The 14,593-nt window shown below is 41.8% G+C and overlaps 1 protein-coding gene across 2 annotated transcripts in view; it reads right to left on the reverse strand.

Annotated features, from left to right (window-relative positions):
• The window catches only part of LOC109301691 (neurabin-1-like), an 88,956-nt gene that overhangs the window by 49,267 nt on the left and 25,096 nt on the right, over window positions 1-14,593 (reverse strand). For both annotated transcript variants that reach the window (XM_019522929.1, XM_019522930.1), the window contains exons 4-10: window positions 13,383-13,487; window positions 13,070-13,190; window positions 12,198-12,341; window positions 9,038-9,091; window positions 2,632-2,861; window positions 2,265-2,361; window positions 2,000-2,183 (exon numbers count right to left, since the gene is read on the reverse strand). In XM_019522929.1, the coding sequence (XP_019378474.1) occupies window positions 2,000-2,183; window positions 2,265-2,361; window positions 2,632-2,861; window positions 9,038-9,091; window positions 12,198-12,341; window positions 13,070-13,190; window positions 13,383-13,487 (935 nt within the window). The remainder of the gene's footprint in view (window positions 1-1,999; window positions 2,184-2,264; window positions 2,362-2,631; window positions 2,862-9,037; window positions 9,092-12,197; window positions 12,342-13,069; window positions 13,191-13,382; window positions 13,488-14,593) is intronic.

The following is a 14,593-nucleotide window of genomic DNA, read 5'->3' on the forward strand; positions in this document are numbered from 1 at the left end:
AGTAACAGGCACAAGTTGATGGAGAGGAGGTATAGATTGGACATCCGCAAAAACTACTTCACAGTTAGGGCGGCTAGGAACTGGAACCAACTTCCAAGAGAAGTGGTGCTGGCCCCTACCCTGGGGGTCTTTAAGAATAGGCTGGATGCCTACCTGGCTGGACTCATTTGAGTCCCGTTTCTTGTTTTGGGGTTTTGTCGTTCTCCCGCCCTGGCGGGGGGTAGGGCTAGAAGATCTACTAGGTCCCTTCCGACCCTAAATCTATGAAACTATGAAACTGCTAGGAGCTAGCAGCTCTGAAACTCTCTCACTTCCAAGGTTTCTAATAGCAATCATGAAAGTCTTACCAGGTTATACCCTCATAATTCACTAGGACACAGGTCATTAACTCAGATCAACAGTTGTCTAGTTTTATGTGATCCTTTCCTCCTGGTCATGATCAACTCATTCTAGTTAGCAGAATGAGAAAGACAGGATAGTTGTGACCATTTGACATCTGTTGGCAACCACCTACGTCAGAAGTCCATAATTTTGGGCATTAAAAACCCATCTGTAACTATTCTACTTCCACCTTCCTCTCCAGTAGCTTGCATTTATTCAGTTCTGTGCTGTTCAGTACATAAATTGGACCATGAAATGAGGATTGAATCTTCTACAGTTTCTAACAATCTACTTGACAGTTACCAATTTTACACATGTTAAATAAAGCTGGCCAAAGTCAAAATCCACATCAATAGCATAAGCAACCTGATTTACCTCAAACTGCCAACCATCAAATAATATGAGGCTAAACAAAAACAAAATAGAAACATGAAAGGGTATTGCCATTTTCTCTTCTCTTCTGCTTATTTTGTTCGTAGCTAAGAAGACACCATACGAATAACCTGATCACATAGTGAATGATGAAAATCATAACAAAATAAGGACAAAATGGAGACTCTATTGTACCAACTGTACCTAGACTAATGTCTAACAATTTATTCTACTGAAATACACAAAGTGAGTATACTTTGAGTTAGGTCCAGGTGAGTATTTTATCTGTCACTGACAAGCCTTCATCTAGATAATTTGTTTATTCATTTCAAATCCAGCAACAATACAAAGTCTATCCATTCTTCTGTAATAAAAGAGATGCAGATTTTCTATAGTCTATGATTTGGGACTAGGACAATGCTTTCCTTGAAAAAACTGGAAGGAAAAAAAAAGGAAAAGAAAAAAAGAAGAGTGAGGGAGACTTCTTTTCAAGATCCTTAAGAAAACCAGGGAACTTACCATCAAAAGGAAGTTCAGAAAAAAATGGAACAAATACAGCATTAGAAGCTTCTTCTGTTAATTTACATGTTTCTGGAAATCCTGTCAAAGCTCAAATTTTAATTTAGTAAAATTTTCCAATAAATATAAAAAGTTATTCTATTAAAGCATAATTGCTTTATTGCCTGTAAATGGAATTCTAGAATGCATTCAAGTTACTGTCAGTAACCTGAGACACCCAGTTTTCTTGTAAATAACTACATAAAACTCAAAAAGAAAAAACTACTTTAACTTCCTAAAGTTGCAGCAAGAATGATGCCAAACATGTTTGTGTTTATACAGTGTTCTAAGATGCTAATTATAAAGATACTGAATCCCTTTTTTGTACATTAAAAATATTAACCAGCCATTTACAGTAGAAATTAAAGGACTTTTTTTTTTAAAAGCAGACTAAATATCTTTTTGACAGAACAGAACACTGCCAAGGTCTTCTGAGCTCAGGCCTAGTGCTCTTTCCATTAAAAAGGCTTCCTTTGCATTTCTAGTTTCCTACACCATCACCAAAGTATATCAGGGCTACTAATACATTTTGTATAAAGAATTTGAGACACTTCAGTATGAGATGCAATATAAAAAAATAACTCACAACCACTCCCATACACCTTTAAAATATTAAAGGTAACCAAAAAAACCCCAACAAAACCCAAAAATAGAATTTTAAGATTTTCTTAATTATTGCTTAATTTACCAGAAAATAATGTGTCTGAAGAATCTATTTTTTCCACTATTGACTCCATTTCTTTTGCAATGTCTTCTTTTACTTCAGAGTGCTCATTTAGTTGTTCTGGACTTTGAGAGCCAGCCTCCAGCAAACCTCCAAACATGTAAGGTATTCGCTCATATATTTTTAATTTGCTTTCAAGCTCTGAAATCTGTAAGTGTTAAAATGTAAAAAGTTAGATGCCACTTTTCAAGAATGTGAAAGTGGTATTCAAAATAAGATATTGCCTAACCTTTTCCTGCAACATTTTCAGCTGTTCCGAATGTTTCTGGTCTCTCTCTCCAAGTACCTTTGTGTGATCCTCTTCTTTTTTCATAAATTCTATTTCTCTGTTTGAGGAAAGAGACAGAATTGTACTGCAACACTAGAATGACTTCTGCTGATATGGAAACACACTAAAATTGGAAACTATGAATTAAGGTAATGCGAATAAGTAAAGTTCAACCTGAACTGGAAGTTATAAAAACCTATATTCAGATACTTACAACACAAAATATTTTACAAACTTTAACTACAGCACTGACCATAATTTAGGCTACCTAAAAGCAAGAGAGAAACAAAAATGTTTTTGGGGTGAGTTTCACTTTAATAGTACTTACTTCTGTTGGTAATCTTTGAGTAATTTCTTGGCCTTATTGTATTTCTTCTCCAGGGTATCATACTGTTCCTGGGTTTCTTTAAGATGTTCATTCACTGTTTTACATAAACTTTGCGCTTCTACCCAATAGGTCTCCAACTTCTTAATTTTCTCTTTGCTCTCTTCTAAAGTTTGCTGAAGCTGAGCTTTGCTTGACTCCCATTCAACCTTGTCAGCTTCAGTAGTTTTTAACTTAAAACATTAAGAACAAGATATAAAAAAAGATTAAAAGTTAACATTTGCGCAGTGATAAAATACTTAAGCACAGAACAACTACTGACACTTAATCTTACTAATAAGTTTAAATGCTAAGCAATGAATTTGTACAGCGCCTTTTGTTATCAAATGGTTCAGGGGTATTGGTTGTAGCCGTGTTAGTCTAAGCCTTCTAAGGGCATAGGCAGACATGGTTCTTTGGGTAAAGGTGATATTTTTTATTAGATCAACTAAATAGTTGCAAAAATTGTTCTTTGCAAGCTTTCAGGTACAAACACCCTTCTTTCAGGCAGAGAGAGAGTCAAATAGCTAGGGGTCAAAAAACCCTACACAACCCTGCCCCAAACACTGGCAAGGTGCATGCAGGGGGCAGTATGCACTGCTCAAAACCAGTGCCTAGCTGGCTGAGGCACATTGTGGCTACCAATCAGGCTCCAAGCACCAGAATTGCCACCACTGCACCCCCAGGAGGACCCCAGAACCTCAGGTAAGGCTGCTGGGGCCAGCCCAGTGCTGGCCACAGCTTCCCCTACCTCACTTGGCGTAACCTATTGCATGCCAGAGGGCACACGGCACAGGAATGAGACAGCTGAGACAGCTAACGGCAGTACAAGATGTACAAGATGCTGGTTGTCCCCGGGAAACCAAATGTCCACATTTGTCTGGCCACAGCGATCAGGGGCAAAAAGTCTAGTATCCTTCAGTATGGAGTTTGTTACATTTATAAAAGGGAATATAAAAGATGGAGTCTGCAACACAAGTAGGACATCTCTTCTAGTCCTATGTTCCTGAGAAATCTACCCTTTTCCTGCCCTAATATCTTCCTAGCTGATTTGCTCGCAAGTCACTAAAGCTTGCTATTGAAAATGGATCAGCATATGAAGATCATTTTACTTTCTTGAAGTTTGAAACAGAATCAACTGCAGGGCTGGATCTTAAACTCCTGTTTCTGTTTAAAAGAAATGAACTGTCAATTTTAGCAGTAGAAAGAATTCAGCATTTTGCATCTAGGTGAGAACTGTTGTCTCTATTGTTTTAAAACAAACAAACAAACAAACAAACAAAAATATTTCATGATTCCCCTTCTGTCATGCTGGAACATGAACTTGCTAATGTTTTCCCCAGGTCTAAATATCTGCTTTTTGCACACTCAGATATAGCTCGGTTGTCTAGTTTTTAGAAATGGGGCAGAAGGATGCATGCTGTATAGCAATATTACATTACAACTAACTGGCTGTGACAGAGACAAATAAATGGCCAAAATTCACCACAAATTATTTAGAACTTTGTAGTTCTCCAAAATACCTTGTACACATACACTCCATTCATTTCCAGTGCACATGGAGCTCATGGGCACGACAAAAAGAACCTGAAAAATGGGTTCTCCCTGCATCATGTAACTCCAGTTACCAACAAGAAAAGGCATAAAGGGCAGAGTGAACCTTCCATTTCCTGTCCAAAAACATAATCCAGTAAAACAGTCCTTCAGAAGGTTGAAATTTATCAGAAATTCTTGTATCAGAAACAGGGTAGAGGGCTGTACTGGACTCAGTCATTCTGCATTATGGGGATAACACAATTATGACACAGTTACATTAGGTCTTCCAATACCAAAAATCTCACTAGTGCGAAGAAGGCTGGTGCTTTTAATTCCAGAAGTCAGATCAGTACCACAGCGTGCAATACCAGGCACTCCACTCTCAGTAACCAAGGGTTTCAGCACCACATGTGAGTCTGGCTCTGTACAAGTTCCTCAGTACTGAAGGCTACAGCATTAGTGCAGGAGGACTTGATGCATGCCCTTGTGTTGGGATCTTCAGTGACAACATGAGCTGATCACAACTCTAAATTTCTGGTTCATAGGAGAATGCTGACATTGTTAAGATTTGGAATTATTCTCGATTTTTCCACACAATGGAGGATCCATAACATTTGTGATCTGAAAACACAAGGGAGTGTTTCTGAAGCAAAATATGCTCCCCAGTACTCACTGGCTCCTAACTGAAATTCATTATTCTTGCAAATTTCACACCTGCCCAGCATTGAACAACAGCAAAGAAAGTGACCCAGGTGTTCTGCCTCCTGTTATTCAACAGAAAGGAGAGGGGGCAGCAGGGAAGTAAGCAAGTATATCATTTTTGTCTGCAGCTGTCAAGTCATGTGGATCACCCAACAAAGCCTAGAGGACTCTAGGACAGTGGTTTTCAACCTGTGGTTCGCAGACTATGTCGAACGGGTCTACAAAAGATGAATATAATCAATCAAAAATATGTGACTACACACACTTACAATTCAAAGGAGTCCACAACTCCATTCAACATTTCCAAAGGAGCCCGCACCTTCATCAATTCTTTAGGGGTCCGCAAATGAAAAGAGGCTGAAAACCACTGCTGTTAGACTCCCAGTCTCCCAGGCTGGCTAGCTCAAGTCATCTAATTCACCATGCTGCAGTAGTCAGGAAGCCTGGCCTGAGGACAGTAGTTATAACTACTGTCTGGACCCCAGGACTGGCAAATGGACCTTGAAAGCTTGTTTTAGATCCAGCTGAATGGAAGCTTGCTCTAGGACCAAAGCTGTCAGCAGAACCCAAATCTGGGCCTCAAGCAACTGTTTTCCTAACTGGATCCACTAAATATGAGAGAGAGACCTTAGGATTGAAGGTACTTGCACTCTCTATTTTTAGAGTATTGAGTGAGTATAGGGTAGCTCCTGTCACATGCGGCAGCAGGAGCCTAGGCTCGTGAGCTCATTGTACACTTCTGGCTTACTGGAGAACCTAAAGAAACAGGCTGGACCAGTCGAATGACATTCTCCTTTTCAGGAGTCAAACAAACCCTAGAGAACACTATAAGCAGAAAAGCCTTAAGCAGGACTGCCTGGAATTTTGAGCCGTTTTGGAAAGAACAGCACATGGGGCACTTGTGTGGTATCTGTGCTGCCTCAGGGCAAGAGGTACTTGGTGTCTATTGCTAGCAGTGATTACAGCCTTGCTGCGGGAGAACAGACTTTGAATTTGGAGAATTTAAGTTCACTGTGCTGAGGAGGTCCAGTGATGGAGTACTTTCTAGACTGAAGATGTCTTCTATATTTTACATCACTTTTATTTGTTTGCCAATGGAGGTGAACATTAAACTAATTATACTTAGGAAAAATAGTCAGTCAGCAGAGAAACAAACACTTTGGGTCACAGCCATCAGTGGTAAAAGGAACTGTGGAGAGGCTGTGCCAGTTCTGCCCTAGACAGTCTGCAGAGTAAGGGAGCAGTTCCAATGGCGGCTGCAGTTCAAAAAAGATTCTTATCTCATATACACGAGGTACACACACACAAAATGTAAAAAAATGTGGGGGAAAATAATCACTAAGAACCACCTGCTGTAACCTGCCTTACTGAACAGTCTGCTTTGCAGGAGCACACAAAAGAGGAAACGGTTGGAGGGTTGTTTCTTTACTTTCATTTAACCTACAGCTAATATTTTTCTACCCCCAAAAGAGACTCTTCACAGCTTTCCCTCTGTGAACTAAGTGGTAGAGGAGATAAACAGTTTCCCCTTCCCAGAGCAATCAGAAAGCTTAAGTACTGAGCCAAACATCAGCCCAAGAGAAGCCCCTTCTTACCTGAAGCTGTCAAGAGGACTGGGGGCACAGAGAGGAGAAAGAATGACACGGAAGTTGAAGGGACTCTTCAACTCAAATTTCCCTTCACTATGCAGAACCCCAAAGACTCTCTCCTAGATGTGATTATTTACTCAAAGTGCTAAACACATACACTACTCCAATTTCTAAAGACCATCTAATTTTTGGCACACCAGTATTAAAATGAAACAACTTTATGCCCACTGAAAAAAAGAATTTTGTTTCCCGTTATAATATTCAGTTAAGGGGAGCCTTCTTTACAAGTAGTATTTAAGCATTTTATACTGGTACAACAGGGGCTGGGGTGGTGCAAGCACTAAAGCGCATGGTTGGTAGACTGGAAGTTGCAAGTTTGAGGCCGTAGCAGAAGTGGTCATGATGCAGCCCTGTCAGATTCCAACAAGTCTTTGAATTCTGCTAAATACCTTGTCACTAGGACATGAAAAAGGAAGGAACAGACCAGCATAACATCTTCAATTTGTCACAGGATTAAGGTTTAGGAGTTTATTTTTAACATTCCACACTGCACATGGAGCTGTACTCTTAAAATTAACTCATCAGCAGGAAAACTGATTTATCAGCAGTTTTCCATTTGCCACAGAAAAATGCAGTAAAACTCAGATTTTCACAATACAAGGAGAAAAATACAGATTTTCTCCTTTAAAGGAGAAAAACATGGGAAATTGCAGGCCTCCCTTTGCAGGCTGGCAGAATTCCAGTCTGTAAGGGGCTGGGGAAAGTGGGAGCAGGGTGATCAGGCAGGGGGTGCTATGTGGCAGCCAGACAGCTTGAGAGCAGCTCCCATTACTCCCCACAGGTAAAATCGGGAGGGGGGATTGAGGTCCCCATAGGGAGGGAGGGAAGGAGGCAGGGAGGGAAGAAGTCGGGCAGGGCTGGGGCTGGAGGCTCTGCTCAGCTGGGGCAGTGCGTGGGGCCTGGGTCAGGGATGTGCAGCCACAGGGCCTGGCTAAGGAGTGGAAAAGAGCCGTGGGCAGCTCATCAAGGGGGTAGTGGGGAGCTGACTCCCCGCCACTGTGCACACTCCCAGGTGGGCCATGGGGGGTACATACCCCCTTGAGATTTGTGCACGGAGTTAGGACAGATGTAGGTTGGTGGCTGCGGGCTTATGGCTACCTACCTTGATGCCCTCCCCACAGGGCCTCCGTAGCCCAGAACGTGGGACACAGCACAGCAGGGCAAAGTGGGGCAGGGAGGCTCGGTGCCACTGCCGGGAGCCCCACACCACCATCGCGAGGTGCTCCCTGCCCGCCCAGAAGCAGTGGGGGCATAATTCCACGCTGCCACCCTCACTGCTGCTGGGTGGGCAGGTGGCACCTCACCATGGTGGTGTGGGGCTCCCAGCAGCAGCACTAAGCCTCCTCCTGCCCTGATCTTCCTGCCACACCTGGATTTACCCACTGGGCCTTGGAGACCCCTGAGGGGAGGGCAGCAAGGCAGGGAGCCTGCAGACAGCAACCTGCACCACCTCCACCACAGGCTCCACTCCAGCCATGCTGTGCATGAAGGAGGGGGAGCTGGGGTCCACAGTCTGCTCCAGCCACAGCAGCCACTGTCTCCAATGGGTGGCAGCCAGGGCTCAGGTGCTGCTAGGGAGGAGGGGGCTCCAGACCTGAGTCCCTGGCCTGATAGCCCTGGCAGCTGGGTACGCCCTCCAACAGGGCTGGAGGGCAGGGGGGGCAGGGGTTGGGGGCTGTGGGTGAGGAGTAAGGGGCACTGGCAGGGTCCGGGGGCTTGGAGTGAGGAGCACCAGTAGAGCTAGGGTGCTGTGGCTTGGGAATGAAGGGCAATGGCATGGGCAGGGCACTGGCACATCACAGCTTTTCAGTGGGGACAGCTGCAGCTGGACCTGCATTCTGGTGAGCAATGGAGGCAGGGGGAGCTCCGATTTTCCATGATAAAAAACCCAAAATCAAACGCCAAAATTCATAGGTATTTAGAATTCATTTTATTATAGTCATTGAGGCACTGGTAGGCTTCCAAACTGCTTTAAAATTGTAAATATATCAAAAAAATGTGTTCAACCGATACATATACATAACACACAAGCACACACACTGTGCCCATAATGTTTATTTGCACTCTGATTGGCTGACGGAAACCGCCAGAGTGCTCCAAGCGTGGTGCAGCGCCGCCCTGATTCGAAAGCTGTGCCTAGGACCAGATAGATGGCCTTGGCTCCCCCACCCTGCTCCTTGCAAGAGGCAGAACAGTGGCAGCGTAGGGCATTAGGTGGCAGCACTCCATCCCAGTCCCCTCCCGCCCCCATCATTCTTGATGGGTAATTGGCTAGTATACACACACAGGTTTTTTTTTTTAATTGAGGAAAAACGTGGATTTGGGGGGATTTAAATCAGAGAAGTTTTAATTTTTTTAACAGAGAAAACCAGGATCCCTGCCTATCAGCTTTCATTTGGACTCTAACTTTTTCTTCTCAAAAAACATGAAACTTACCATGAATGTTAATGTTAATATTAGAGATTTTAACATAATGTACTTACTTTCTCTTTCAGTTGATTAACTTCAGCTGTTGTTACTGCATGCTTTAATTGTAGCTAGAATGAAAAGTAATTTTGTCAACAAACATTTCAAACATCTTTTTATGTATTTTAAATTTATCATGGATTATTTAGGATCTAATTCTCCACTCAGACTAGCCAGGCTTACATTAGTGTCCATTAACGGACATTACATTCACTCCTTAATCTAAGTTATTCATGTTTTTACCAACTTAGAGGAGAATCAGGTCTTAACATATTATATGATACAATGTTTTTAACATACAAAGTTAAAAAAAATTATAGGTATTACAATATTCCTAACTAATTTAAAATAAAATAATGATCTTTTCTTTTTATCTGATTTATTTGAAGATAACAATAACATTGAAACTCAGCAGTAAGTCCTTTATACTAGGGCAAATATAAAAATCGACTGAAAATTCAGTTGTTGAAGCATTTTTACTAGTAGCATACATAAGCATTTTCATCATGCAGTTAAGCCACATGGTTAATGTGCAAGATATGTCGAAGGGATTATGGGAAGTAGAAAAAGGCTTCATTTAAGTCAACTAATTATTACCACACCTTGAACAATGTGCTACTCTGCCAGCAGAATATTCACTGAAGATAACTAGGGAATTCTTAATTTTCACATTCAACGTATGATTTAGAAGAGTGTTTCTCAATGTGTTTAGCCCCAAGGCACGCCTTGTGTGATACGAGGCATGACTGCATAACTTTTGCAAGTTGAGCAGCACCCCATTTCAAAAACTAATTTATTTATTACAGCGCTTATCTCCTTGTAGAGGGGCTGAGCAGTGGGGGCAGGGTAGCAACCAGGTCAGGAGAAGCCTGAACCTCCTCTCACTTTGCAACACCTTTCAAAAGATCTTGTGGCACCCCAGGGTGTCCCAGCACCCTGGTTGAGAGTCACTTGATTTGGAAGAAGCCAATTTCTTGTGAAGCACAGAATGCCAAAGAATTGCTGAAGTGAGTAAATTCATGAGTCAACACTTTAGGTAAAATCCAAACTCTGATAACAAATCTAGAGTCATTTTCCAGCAACAGGCATGGTATTTATGCAAGGAAATCGCATTATGATTTGTCAGACTCCCACCATACTTACTAACCTATGAAAATTGAAAATGGTCTTTAATGATTTAAAGTCTGAAATCTGAATTCTATTAATAACTCGCCTAGTACTATCCAGAGCAGTGGTGCTCAACCTACTGCTCAAGCAGTAGGATGTGTTCCCCTTCCTGCCCTTTGCCAGGCTGCTGATCTATTTTGCAGCCCTACTGCTCTCTCCTCCACTACAGCAGGCCCTGTCTACCAGAGCTCTCTCCCCTCCTCCTGCCCTGGAAGGTAAGCTCTCTTCCTTTGTCCCTCCCCCTCCCTGACACTGGTAGACACTCTTCCCCCTCCCGCCTTCCCCAAGGGAGTGGTGTCTTGTGGTGTAGCCAAGTTGCAAAGACCCAACCCACCACTCTACAACATTGAGCACCACTGATCAAGAGCAACATCATCAGCGTCTATAGACAAAATCTCATGCAAATATTCACAACAGTGCCATCTCAAGATAGCAAAGCTCTTGGGCACAGTGTATTTTTCTCAAAAAAATAAGTAATCTAAGGGGCTAGGGTCCACTAAAAACACTGAAGCAATGGACACATGTTAATTTATACTGCTGTAGCTGTGTGCATATGTGCACAGCCCCCTAGCTGGAACACTATAAAGTTGGCTCAAAGGTGAGCTCTCCACCAAAGGGGCTGCTCCCTTGTTTCCCCTGTTCTCTGGGGAGCCTGTCAGTGACCCCAATCATTGACAGCATGCTCAATTCTCTGCTGGGAAGGAGGGCAGGTTGTTAGTGATTAGATGGCAGCTGATACTGGAAGCAGGAGCTGTCAAAGACTACTCCCTTGTCCCCTCTTGCTCACTGCATGGGAAGTCAAGAAGAGCTATTCTCTTTGCCATTGTTGACCCTACAAGCAACAGGAGGCTGTACTTGACAGCTACTGCTGCTCAGCAGCTGTCCTCTCTCCTACCACCACTGCCACCAGAATGGCTCTATGGCAGCTCACTGTGACTGGGCCCAGTAGGGAGGGAGAGCAGAAGACTGTGGATTACTGTGGGGCCAAGACCCCCCTCAGTGTTAGATCTAATTGTTCACACTACAGAGGGCTAAAGAGTAGGTCCTCTGAAAACTTCCAGAACATTTCTGGGGCAGATTTGCCATTTTTGTGGTATTACTGACGATGTAAGCGTGTGGACACTACAAATGTAACGGGCATCCATCCCCTTAGAAGTGCTGTTATGAGTACCATTTTGAGATGCTTAATTTTCCCACTATACCTAACTCCTAATTCTAGCTGTTGATTTATCTACAGAAGACACAGCCTAAAAGTAAGTTGTTATGATACTCAGCACTGCAATGTCTGAGTGGGAACCATCCAAACTAGCCAACAAAAAACAACAAAGAGGGGTGCATCTTAAGCTTCTCTTGGGACCTAAGCACTTAACTGGGCTTCAGAGAGATGTCTACATCAGACTGAGATTCATAGCCCTAAATTCTCTTCTGGAGTTAGGAAGTCTTTCACTACAGAGCAGGGGTCATTCATAATAGACAGCAGGAGTGACTGAAGCACTCAGCCAGGATGTAAGAGACCTTTCATGTTGTCTTTTGCCTGAAGACACTTCAGATTCAAACGCTCATCTCTTACCTACCTGGAGTGTGCCTTTATAACATGTGGGCTGTACAGGCATGGAGACACACTCCATTTTCCTTTTGAAACTGTGCCACTGTACGGCAAAAAAAATGCAAGATTCATTGGGCCAGGAAAAAAGTGGCAGCATTGCACTGCAGCACAGTAATTAGAGAACTCAAATTGTGGTACAAGAAAAATTCAAAGGGGCTCTGGGGGTTCCAGACCCTGCTATGAGGACTGTTTATGCATTTTAAACAGTTATTGGATAATGTGATAAAATCCTTAAATTTGAAAAGAAAATTGCAAGAGACATTTCTTAGTTAGAGGAAAGAGAGTATGACAGATAGGGATAGAAGAAAAATTAATATTAATCTTATAAGATCCAAATGCTCCTAGGTGCATCACAGATAATATGTAACAAATTTAAATAATGTAGTAACATTAAATACAATTACCTCTTTAAATTTAAGAAGAAGTTGTGCTGAATCCATATCCAGGGGTAAATTCATATCTTCATTTTCAGGAAGATAAAAAACTTCCACAGATTTTCCATGTAAATGTGACTCAAAGGCATCTTCATCATCATCATAGTCATCATCCTGACAATACAGAAAAACATTAGTGAAGAAAGATCTGTGCTTTGTTTTATAACCAACAAAAAAGATCTTTCTTAAATACACAAGCAATCCAAAATCATAAATACAACTTTTCTCCTGACTAGCACTTATTCTTTGTTCTTTTTCACTGAACATTTTTCTAATATTATAATGCTGCTTAAGATGCCTGTGAACATCTTGTATAAGAATTCTACAAACAGCAAAAGGAAAGAACTGATCTTTTTAATTAACTTCATCCCTTCAAATTGCCTCCCGGGTATCAGACGGAGGGCTGGTGGCAGTGTCAAAAGATGTCAAAGTATCATCTGAGCCTAGCAGCCATTTGGGTTAACTTGTTTAAGGCATACCATTTTCTACAGCCTACAGCACAAAAGGGGGTGATGCATTACACTTGGAGATGTTCAGCTTCCCAGCCTGAATGACCCAGGTACTCTTGACTAGCTGAGTCAAATGCAGTCAGCCCTAGACAGGTATGGAACAAGGCTCAAAATTCATGCCTTTGACTCTGTAGCAAAAGAGCTTTCTCTTTCTGTCACTACCTCATTATCATGTGGAATGACAGTATTAAGATATAAACTTTGCACTTTTTCCCTTTGTTGTCCCAAGTATTTGGTTCAAAGAGATGGTTCATACATATTCAAAAATATATATGCAAATAGTTGTACATAAATATCACATTGAAAGAAATGCAGGCACTGATTGCTTTATACCTGTTCTGCATCATCATGGCCATACTGCTGCTCATACAGACTCCTCTCTTGCTCCAAAGTCTCACTAATGAGACGGGCTACTTCACTCTGAGTTCCTGGTTTCTCTCTTCCTATCAGAAATCTAGGAGGCAAAAACTTACAAGTCACCAAGTAGTGCAAGGTGAGTATTGATTAATACATTATAATACACTGCTGCCTTTAGTGACAAGTTCTGTTATTTTTTTTTAATTTACACAAAACCTTCTATGTTAATGAAAATCTGGATAACTTAAAAGGTAACATTCTAGAATTTATAACAATAATATATACATACCTGACTGTGCCTTTGGTCTTTTTTAGTACAGTGGCTGCAAAAAACTGAGTTACTCCTACTAGACTTGTACCGTCAACCTCAACAATCTGATCATTTACTTGGATTCTGAAAAATAAATCATTAAATATTTAGCCATAAAGTCAATAAGAAGATTTTGGTATAACACATTATCTCTATCTACATTGATAAACATGCCTGAAATTTACAATATTTAAACTGACAATTATGTGGGAGTCCCAAAAGTCTACTGCTAGCAGAATTAAGGAATAGGAGATTGATTTACCATATTTACTCGAATATAAGATGAGGCTTTCTGCCCCAGTCAACATGATGAAAAAAGCCCCTCATCTTACATTCGCATACTAGGAAACCTCATTAAATACACTGCCTATCTATGAACTGCTGTTAAAAGCAGCACATGCCCAATAATGGAAACCAATTATGCAGTTGATTAAATGCAGCCAATGCTGAGCATGACTATGAAACACTTTTTTAAAATTAAATTTTGTGTTACAGGTCGAATTAGCCAACTCAGTTCTGAATCCTATTGACTGAGCAGAACTCAATCGTTCAAGTCCATGGGGTGCTACATCCACAGTGCATTGGACAGGTCTACACCGACTACTACACAATGCCTTTCTAAAGTGATCTCAGCCAGGCAACAGACCAATAAGGCAACTACGCTTGATCTCAGCCTACAAGAGACTGAGAAGCAATAAAACACATAGCCCATATGGGAGATAAATTAATACAGCCTATCTGAATAAGACATATGGTAGTGCCCCTTAAGCACAGTGCCTCTGAGCACCAACTCTTGTTCAAGTCATGGTGAGCCATTAAAATAACTACATTTTGACTTCTTCACTCCCACAGCTGAGCTGCACATTTCTTTCCCATTTCCATTATTCCTAATTCTTCACCAGCTTTAAATGTCTGGCAAATATCAACAAAAGGGACCCTAAACCGTTTACCCAGAATCCCTCTGCCGTCCATTCTCTCTGCCCGTCACATGATTAGTGTGGCCCCACACTCCATGAGGTGAAGCCAGACCAGGCTGTCCTGTCTCATGACTTCATATAAAGTTTTGGAGGATCCCAGGACTCATGACAAGAATATTCAGTTCCAGTCATGAGTGGGGTAGCTAATTACCACATGGGTCTTTTGAGGGCCGGGTTGGGGGGGGGGGGGGGGGGGGAATGCGGAAAACACAA

This window comes from Gavialis gangeticus, unplaced genomic scaffold (genome assembly GCF_001723915.1).
Source record: "Gavialis gangeticus isolate Ggan-Ray unplaced genomic scaffold, GavGan_comp1, whole genome shotgun sequence".
Classification (NCBI taxonomy): Eukaryota; Metazoa; Chordata; order Crocodylia; family Gavialidae; genus Gavialis; species Gavialis gangeticus.